The sequence below is a fragment of the Pinus tabuliformis genome, chromosome 9 (genome assembly GCF_031772625.1).
Source record: "Pinus tabuliformis cultivar Carrire ecotype Pingquan chromosome 9, CPIR1, whole genome shotgun sequence".
NCBI lineage: Eukaryota > Viridiplantae > Streptophyta > Pinopsida > Pinales > Pinaceae > Pinus > Pinus tabuliformis.
This window is the reverse complement of record NC_142307.1, coordinates 1673856929-1673867416: the sequence shown is the minus strand read 5'-3', so window position 1 is coordinate 1673867416 and position 10488 is coordinate 1673856929. Positions and strand designations below refer to the sequence as shown.

Here is a 10488-nt window from a genome sequence, read left to right as displayed (position 1 = left end):
TCTATAAGGCCCCTTTTGTTTTTTCTCTTTTGTTTCCTATTTTTTTTTGTCCTCTTCCTCCTTGTATCTAGTGCTACTGTTCTCCCTTATTTTGTTCTCCACCTCTTCCTTTTCCATATTGTTCCTTTCTTCTTCCACTATTTCTCTGACTTTTTCTGGGGGCTTTTTTCCCTTGTTGGCTACTACCTCCTTGAAGGAGGGAGACGGGCTCCCTCCTCTGTCTCTGTCCATGGATGGAGAATCTCACAGCCTACCGAAACCCTAGTAGCTCTTTTTTCTTCAGCGCCTACCGAAAAATGTGCTCATTTTCACTCATGAATACATATGTAAATATTCCACAAAATACAGAGTGAAAATAATGATAAAATTCCAAGTAATACATGTAAATCCATACCATGCATAACTCTTGTTGAGCTCAATATACCTCCAATAGATAGGTTGATCCTGCGGACTTGAATATGCATGAGGCCCAAAAGAACTCATCAATGGTACCGCAAACTCCATCATACTCTCCCCTTGAGGTTATGCACCTCTCATGATCTACAGTCCTCTATAAGTATGCATGAATAATCATGCACTGTAGGAGGGAATGCTATTCAATATTTGAAGATTTGTCACTCCTTCCTTCTCCACATGGTTTTGGGTTGCTTCTTCTCCTCATGTGGATATTGCTATGTGGAAGAGGGATCTTGACTTACTAAGAGCAAGAGAGGTTGTCCCTTCAGAGACTATTATGTATACCTTTGATATTGATATGCCTGCTATCGATTTTCACCTTTCCATTCTCTACTTGATTGGTTTGGAAATAAAAAACACTATTTAAATACAATACCAAGTTAGGAATGAGGATCCTAGAATAGAAAGAGGAATCCATACACAATCTCCCAAAAAATGTCTGTAGAAAGAGGAAACCATACATAATATCCCCCATCCCATACACATCCAAACTCCTCATGACATGTCCATCAATGTACATGACAACACATGAAAACTCCTCCAAGACCATCATGCTACCATCAAGCTCCATGAATGCAAACACAACCTACACACACCATGTTCCATAAATCTACATCATCATGAGGTTGACATAAGCGCATGACCTGTAGATTTGACGTCAATGCCAACACAACCATCTCACTGTCAATACATCAATCCCAACCATCACACATGCAAATGTAAAATATAATGATGACCACGTGCTTATTGACATTAATTCCAACACAAAAATGCCAACATGTTGTAGGTTGGTTAAGTTTAGTTGTTATGGCACATCTTTCTTCATCGAACAAATACCTTCTATCTTTCATGCAATTTGTGCAAGTTCTTGTATTTTATTTTATACATTGTTTTACATCAGTTTTAATTACTTGTGCATTTGTGATTGCAGGTTGGGAACAATTATGGTGGTTACATTGGAAATTTCATTACACTTAGCCCAAACCTTCTAGCCAGTCATGTTTTTTTTTTCTCCGTAAATCTAGGCTAATTTATATTACAAAAAACAAAATTTACATCAAAGTTACACCAGGGCTATGGCCCTGCATCTTCAGCGGGATTGTCTTCATGAAAAACCTTCAGAGTAACATAATTACAAAAATGATTCGACACAGTAAACTTAGAATCCGCCACAAGGGATATGTGAGCTGACACGGTGGATTGACAAACCGACAAACTGACACGGTGGACTGACATAGTGGATACAAAGTCCGATATGGACGACACATAGACAGAAAGACAAAGAGCACAGTATATCGACATGGAGCAAAAATAGTTGCTTTCCTGGCAGCATTGAGCGTGATGACAGCAGAGTTAATCCTCATCGGTCGTTTGGGGCTCCTCCTTCGCCAGACCTTTAAGCTTCTGCAAGACCTCCCCATCCTTCACCTGCCCTTTGGGCTTTTGTGAGACCCTCATTTCCGCGCTCAACGCTCTCTGAACCGGAACACTAGGGCCTGCTTCATCCATTTGAGTGGCTGGGGGAGCGTAATTTGGGGGAGGCCCTCGCATATCGACCGCAGGGACCTGCATATCGACCACCGGCGCGCCCAGATTATCCAGAGGACCTCTGTGGTTATTGCAGTGTTCCACCATGACTGAAACTATCAGAGTATTGTTTTCCAGCGTACAAGGAATTCGGTAACGAACAACCGGGTGCTCCAGATGCCCACATTCCGGAATTTCTCCCCACCCACGCATAGCTCCGCGTCCTACAGGTCTGTTTGAGCTTCTGATGTGCTCATATGCTATTTCCGCCAAGGAGGAGGGCGAATTGACAGGGCGCTGGGTGGCAGAGCTGCCTCGTGAACCACCCCTGTGACTACCCATCCTTGGCCTCTCCCGCGGCATCGTCAATTCAACCTTCGAACCAGAATCCCACAGAGAATTTGTGCTCAGAATCTCCTCCGCTATCCTCTGCTTGGAATGTTTGCAGGTATGAATCCAGGCGACCGGGGGAGCGTAAATAATGAGCGCCATATGCCTCGAACCGAGCTGCGCAATGAATGCACATCGAACTAGCCATAAACCCAGCATTGAAGCCGAGTATGCGGAGCCTCCCATCGCTTTTATTGCCTCTGCGGTCGGGTGTGTCGTGGCATGTCCGGGCTTACTACCGCCCACGTGACTTGCCTCCGCCGACACCTGTCTATCCCGCCTGTTCTCCACCCGCATCCGGGAGAGGGAAATCTTTTTGCACCAGAGAGATGCATTCTTTTTTGAACTGAGCATCATCAATCGTGTCCAAGGAACCTGAGAAATAGGGTGTTGACTGCGTTACGCCACGATTTGCCATTCTATCTGCTACCTGATTGGCAGTCCTCCTTACATGGTGGAAGGATATGTTCTGTAGGTCATGAAGCTTTTCCTCCAGGGATTCCAGACGGCTTAGAAGCCTCCAGCTTGCTGCGATCTTGACTGCTTTGGCCCCTGCCTGTATTCTTTTAGCTGCCTCTATAAGGATAAGAGAATCGCCTTCCACTTCAAGAGGGGAGAAGTGGTGTTGCTCCGCAAGACATATTCCTTTCCAAAGACCTTCCAGTTCTGCCGCATTGTTTGTATCTGTGCCTAAAGAGCCATAGTATATGTATATCACTTCTCCTGTGTGTCGTCTGATGACTCCCCCAACTCCTGCTGGGCCAGGGTTACCTTTGGCAGCGCCATCAAAGTTCAACTTGTAAGAGTTGAGTGCAGGAGGGGACCATGAAGATTGAGAGGTAGGTCTGATGGATGGAGAGGCAATTGCCTTTTGTAGGGCTGAGAGATCAAGGTTCCATTCTTTCAGAATTTGGCGCTCTTGCTGAGTTTTGGGCATGTCATTATCATTCCAGGCCTTGATGGTCAGGGTTTCTTGGATGTTTTTCCTGAGTATGATCCAGAGTTCGTCTATGGATCTGGACATATTGTTGAAGATTCTGTGATTGCGCTCTTTCCAGAGGGTCTAGTATAGAAAGCCTAGTATAATGCTCCATAAAGAGTTGAGAATTTGACTTTTGAATGGTTTTATGTCCCAGTTCCTAATATTTTCCATTATATCCAGTTGTCTTTGTGAGACTCTCTTGTTGCAGCTGTCCACCTTCTCCCATAGCTGCTTTGCTAATGGGCATTCTTCCATTAGATGGCTGATTGTTTCACAATCAGTGTTGCAATTTGGGCATCTGGAAGGCCCAATGAATCCTCGTTTTAACAGATTATCCCATGTGAGGATGCGTTTTTTGCTTAGTAACCATAAGAAGGTGGAGATCTTGGGCCATAGGCCTGAGTGCCAAATTTGAGCCCAGATTTGATCCTTAACCACCGGAAAAGTGGAATAGCGCAGATGATGGGCTTCCTTTGTAGTGAATGTTCCTTTGGTTGTGTAGCCCCATCAAAGTTTGTCCTGCTGTTCGGAGTGGCGGATTTTCCTGCTTGCAAGTTCCTGATCTATATCTGTGTATTGTTCTCCCCGCCAATCTATTTGCCAAAGTCGTGCTGATTTCCATGTCTGAAGGTCTTGCTGTGCGGAAGGCTGCCAATACTGATGTACCTATGTGATGCCCTCTTGCATCATGTACTCTTGCCAAAGGGGTTTGTGAAACAAATTTGCAAGTTTAGGTAATTGTTGCCATGAGTCCTCCCAGAACCTGGCAATTTTGCCTGAGTGAATTTCCCAGAAGCCATGTGCCTGAATGAATCTGCTTTGTGTTTTTGCATTATTCCATATGAGAGATCCTTTTGCTGTGGGGTTAATTCTTATGAGGTCACTCCATTGGCTGCAGTTGGCATATTTTGCTTGCCATAATTGAGCCCATGGGGTATTAGGCTTGGAGACCCAGTTCCACCAAACACGTGCTCCCATTGTGTTATTGCTTTGAAGTGGGTCCCTGAGGCCTAATCCGCCTTCTGATTTGGGTGTACAGACTTCAGACCAATTTACAAGAGCCCACTTCCGGTTTAGGCCTGTGGAACCCCAGAGAAAATTGCGTTGCAAATTACGAATAGCTTTCAGTACCCCTTTTGGAGCTTCCAGGATCGAGAACAGATATAACGGCATTACTTGTAGGACTGATTTGATTAGAACTAGCCTCCCTGCCAGATTTAAAGCTTGGAAATTCCAGGATGAGAGTTTTGATTCAAGTTTATCCAAAAGAGTCCGCCATGACACCTGCTTAATGGCTGAATCTGAAAGGGGAGCTCCCAGATATTTGGAGGGCAGATGGGAGATTGTAAATCCTAAAATACGAGCAATAATTCTCTGCATGAGGGGAGGGGTATTGAAGAAGAAGAGTTGGGATTTAGCAGCGTTGATGGAGGTGCCTGAGGCCTCAGAGAAGAGGGATAGTAGTGATTTGAAAGTAGAGGCTTCTTTTGCAGAGGGGTGCCCAAAGAGCATGTTATCATCAACAAATTGCTGATGAGTTTGAGGAGGGCGTCCATGTAGAGAGATGCCTTTGAGAACTTGAGAAGAGACTGCTGCTTTGAGGAGCCTGCTGAGCCCTTCAGCCATTAAAACGAAAAGGAAGGGTGACAGGGGATCCCCTTGACAGATGCCACGATAGGGCCGAAAGGGAGTTGAGGGAGAGCCATTCAGAAGAACAGAGAAGCTGGGAGAGGAGATTAGGCTCATGATCCATCTTGTCCAAGTTGCATTAAATCCAAAAGCTAAGAGCATTTTTTGAATGAAATTCCAGCTCAGTTTATCAAAGGCTTTAGAGAGGTCTAATTTAAGGAGCATACCTGGTTTTTTGAGAAGCTTTAGAGAATGAATGACTTCATTGGAAAGAATTATTCCATCCATAATTTGCTGCCCTTCAACATAACCGGTCTGTTCAGGAGAGATGAGCAGTGGAAGGAGCGGTTTGAGTCGATTCGCAATGACCTTTGAAATGAGTTTGTAGATCACATTACATAGCGCTATTGGTCTGTATTTCTCAGGTTTGTGTGCTGCTGCTTCTTTGGGAACCAAGGCTATGAAGGTAGAGTTGAGGGCTGGGAGGACCCAGTGCATGCTTCGGGATTCCTCGACTAAGTCCCAAACTTCAACTTTGATAAGCTCCCAAAATTCATGAAAGAAATTTGCAGTGAATCCGTCAGGTCCTGGAGCCTTGCCGTCTTTGAGCTGAGCCATAGCTTCTTCTACTTCCTTTAAGGTAGTAGTTTGGAGCAATTTGTTGTTGTGATCCTCATTTATAATTTTTGGGATATGTTGCGTGATGGCACTGATTGCTTCATCTCTATTTCCTTCTGGTTCTTTGAGAATGTCCTTGAAGTATCCTGTAAATTCTTTTTCCATGTCTTCATGAGTCTCAATTCTTTCACCCTGTTTATTGTTGACAAAGGTGATGATGTTGTGCATACGCCTTTGTATGGTGGCTTTGTGGAAAAATTTTGTGTTTTTCTCTCCGTCTTTGAGCCAGCTGATTCTAGATTTTTGGCGCCATAAAGTTTCCTCTTGTTTTTGGCGTTCTTCGATTTGATTCCAGAGGATCTTCTCCTGTTGAGTTTTTTCTTCCGTGCGACCTTCCAGGATGAATGTTTGTTGTAAAGCTTTCATTTGCTGTTCCAATTTTTGTTTGCTCTCCTGTATGTTGCCAAAATGAGTTCAATTCCATACCTTGAGGAATTGTTTTAGATTCTTCAACTTTTGTTGGAACTGGTACATCTTAGCTCCCGCAGGCGGGGAATACGATGCCCAGGCCGTCTTAACCACATCCTTGAAATTGGAGTTGTTGAGCCAGAAAGCTTCAAACCAAAAGGGTCTATTACAACGATTGCCTGGTCTGGACCATTGGAGCAGAATCGGCCAGTGATCTGAGCCTCCTTGGGGAATGATTGAGGCATGAAGGTCCCCTCCCAGGTGGATCGCATTATCTGAAATCAAGAAACGATCCAGTCTTGAGGCGATGTGGAGAGCGCCTCGGCGCTTGTTGGACCAGGTGAAGGTGCCATTGGAAGTGGGGATATCCATAGACTGATTATCTTGTAGGAATTGCTTGAAGCCGCTGCTGTCACTATCGAGCCTGGTTCTGCCTCCTTGTTTTTCTTCCAAGGATTTTATTATGTTGAAGTCGCCTCCTCCAATCCATAAGGGGAAGTGTCTGTTATGATTGAGAGCGGAGATCGTGTCCAGGATGTCCAATTTTTGCTGGATTATCTGCGGGAAGTAGACATTGGTAAGGTGCCCATGGATGTTGGTTCCGATGAGGTGGAAGGTGGCTTGAATTATATGAAGAGTGGCATTGAAATTATCTAGTGAAACAATCTGCGGGTTCCATAAGATGGCTAGACCCCCTGAAGCTCCAGAGGCGTCTACTGATACTGAGCTGCTGCCTGCCCATAATTTATTGCTAAGTCGATCTATCACTGCACTGCTGCTTTTTGTCTCTTGAAGGAAGATTATAGCTGGTTTTTCTTGCATTATCAGATTTTTGATCATTCTGTGTTTAGAGGGACTGTTAAGTCCTCTTACATTCCATGAAATGAGCTTCATGTAGACTGAGGTTTGGGTTTATAGTACTTGGTCAACTTGGGGAATTGCCCCGAGTCCATTAGTATTTCTCCTACGATTATGGTTCTTTGGAGATCTGTTTTTCTGCCCCTTTTCTTTGTTTCTTTGAGGATTTTCCTTCCATCCCAGTGACTGCCGCCTTGTATTCCCAAGCTTTTATGGTGCTGCACCTTGGACAGGACTCCTTCGAGCTTGTCTATTTGCCATAGGGGGATGGAATTGTACTCTTTTTGTTTGCATGCTTTCTCCAGTTTGGAGATGTCTAGCCTAGAGATTTCAAGCTGTTCAATGTCTACTTCTTCCTGATCCTCCTCCATCTCAATTGTAGTGTTAAGGTCTTCCTCCTCTGCGACTGCTTGAAGGCTCAGAGCTAGTGCTGTATCAAAATCCATATCTGAAGCTTGTTGATTTTCTTCTAGAACAGTTTTTCCTTTGAATGGGAATAAGGGACCCGAATATGTGATCACTGAAGCTTTCTCCATAGAAGGGTTGGGGGCGGAGAATGAGGGGGCTGGGTCAGAGGAAAGCATGGGGTTGGAGCGGTTATGAGAAGGTGAGGGTGGATGCAGCTGATCCGGGTTAACAGAGATAGTACTGGATTGATTGTTATGCGAGGCAAGAGCAGAGAAGCGATTCTGGGGGGTCGCGTGAAAGGTGTGATCTGGAACTGCTTGGTGTTTCTTGGCATGCCTACGGCGAGTAGGGACTTTGGTAAAGCCTTCTGAGTCCTTGGTAGGGTCATTGGAAGGGGCTTTGGACTAAACATTGAAGGGACAATCGCGGAAAAGGTGGCCATGCTCATGGCATTTTCGGCAACGGAAAGGGATGTGCTCATAATCTAAAGTTTGTTGCCATTCATAATCATCGTGATAGAGACTTATCGTCTCTGCAAGGGTCTTGGTTAGATGCATCTGAACGCAGATCCTGGCATAAGAGGTATACTTGTGCGTCTTTGTTTCTGTTGCAACTTTGATGAATTTCCCTAGTCTGTTGCCAATGTCTGCCAATGTTTCTTCTCTACAGTATTCCACAGGAAGGGAATACATCCTTATCCAGACAGGGGCCCAGTTGAAGTCTTCTTTATCAGGGTTGAATCAAGGCTTCCATTCCGTTAAATATAGGCCTGAAGAGTTAAAGAAATATGGGCCTCCTTCGAATATTCTTGTTTTGTCCTCTAAGCAGTTGAAGATGGCTGTAAAGAAGCCTTTCGGGCCAAGTTGCAGAGTTACTTGTCCTTTTGGCTTCCATTTTGAAGCTATCCATCCTTGTAGGGCTTTTTCTGTGGGCCAGAATCCCAAGAACTTCCCTATGAGAGCATAGTCCTGCATGTATTGGATTTCCCCATTGATGTGATGACTGGGCAGGTCGACCCTGATCGGCTCTGCAGCTTTTGGAATGCATGTGGCTGAGGTCACCTTTGTCGGAGGTATCTCCGTTTTAGCGTCCTCCTTGGCACTCTCGTTGTCTTCTTCATTCTGAACTGAATGTGTCTGTTCCCCATTCGTTCTCAGCTTGTCGTTCTCAGAATCTCGTCCTTTGCCTGCGGGTTGCAGAGTCACAGGTTTCTGCATATTGTCAGTGGAGTTCGGGTCCTGTGGAGGGGAGGCAGAGCTCTCCCCTCCCGCAACGGGTGCCATTGGAGGCTAGCAGTGATGAAGTTTGCGGCGGCGGTAGCAGGTCTGAACAGCGGCAGCTAGGGTTTGGAGGCAGCGGCTGTTGGTGAATCGCATCAGAGCGTTTCCTATCGATCCTTCTTTTTCCAACGGCATAAATTTTTTGTTAGATACAAACAAATATACAATTACAACCAAATTGAATCTTCTAGCCAGTCATGTTAGGAGAGGTCTAGCTACATTTTTAGTTGAATCCTTGTACACTCATCATACACTTACTCTCCTTTAGTATTTCTTTTGTTTTCTTACATTTTCTTGACATCTCATTTTAAGTTCAATTATATATATATATATATATATATATATATAGATATATATATCTATATCTATATATCTATATATATATATATATATATATATATATATATATATATATATATATATATATATATATATATATATATATATATATATATATATATATATATATATATATATATGTATGTATGTATAGATATATATTTCTTTTGTTTTTTGTTGATTTTATATGTCTTTCATTTCCATGTTTTGTTTAATAAGACTTTGCATGAACAATGCTTGGCTTATCTGTTATCCTCTTCTCTATCCTGGGTTTTTGTATCTTTAAAGTCAATTATGTTTGGATGAAAATATGAATCATATTGAATGAAAATGTTTAGTTGAACATTAAATCCGATATCTATTCTAGGATCCTCATTCCTAACTTGGTCTCGTATTTAAATGGTGTTTTGTATTGTCGATCCAATCAAGTAAAGATGAGAAAGGGGAAAATTGCTAACTGGCGTATCAATATTAGAGGTATACATAACTGTTTGTGAAGGGAAAACCTCTTCTCTCAATAAGTCGAGATCCCTCATCCACCATGACGATACAAATGTCGATAAAATTCCAATGTTCATAAATTATAAAATAAATAAGAGGTGAAAGAAGGGAAAGGCTTCCTACGTAGGGAAGTGAAATAAGTAGCTTTGCTGGGGTATTGAACAAGCATACTAGTACTAAAGCAATGCTTATGTTCCTATAGTGAATTATTGAGGTAATTAATAGGCTCACTGGAAATGGACTAACATTGTAGATGGAGACTCTCATCATCTTAAAGTCGCAACTATATTACCCTTCTCCTGAATCGAAACAATTATGATATAGCAATATTTGTGAATGTGTTCAACTGAGAAAGGGAATAAAGGAGACTACATCCATAACCAAGTTAAGTGGGAAAACTAAACTAGTCCACTTGATGAATCAATACTTCTTGAGAGACTAGACCTTGTGCATAAATAAAAACCTAAACAGAGAAGCTAGAGTTCTACTAGTGTGTTGCCAAGTGTTATTGTTGTGACAAACACCCTCTAAAATTTTCCTTACACTGGAATTTTGGAGCCTACTTATGATCCTAGGATTTTTTGTTCCTTTATTTCTCATAGTTTCTTCATGGTCAATCAATGTTTCCTCAAATTCTAAGTGTCAAAGTCACTTGCTTATACATGCTCAATCCTTGAAGAATTCATAAGTGTACTTATTTTTATGCAAGCTTACGTAGGCATGACAAAACTCCTAAAAGTAAGGCTTGTGCATTCACTATTGATAATGACTGCGTAGTGCATCAATACATAACATGTGCAACCTATGCCGACAGTCAGTGCACACTATCCCTTTACATTCTTCCTTTCATTTTGGATACATTTGTACTTCTATTCTAGTGAGTTTTCTCAATTACATTTTTCTGCACTCTAGTTTTCATTAGTGTCTCTTTCACTTTTGTGAATATCATTTTTTCTTGCTTTCACTTCTACAAGTGGAAATTTTGTGTTCTTTTCTCTATAGAATGAGTCACTTTCACTTTGTTTATCTTTT

At 42.7% G+C, this 10488-nt stretch overlaps 1 protein-coding gene across 1 annotated transcript; it reads right to left on the bottom strand.

Annotated features, from left to right (window-relative positions):
• Positions 1-6076: 6076 nt before the first annotated feature.
• Positions 6077-6964, bottom strand: LOC149155316 (uncharacterized). Its single transcript, XM_089444392.1, has one exon. The coding sequence runs from the start codon at positions 6962-6964 to the stop codon at positions 6077-6079; it is 888 nt and encodes a 295-aa protein (XP_089300518.1).
• Between the last annotated feature and the right edge of the window lie 3524 nt (positions 6965-10488).

Excerpts from the sequence above, each read along its gene's own strand:
- LOC149155316 (XM_089444392.1), bottom strand. The coding sequence starts at position 6,964 with ATGAAGCTCATTTCATGGAATGTAAGAGGACTTAACAGTCCCTCTAAA.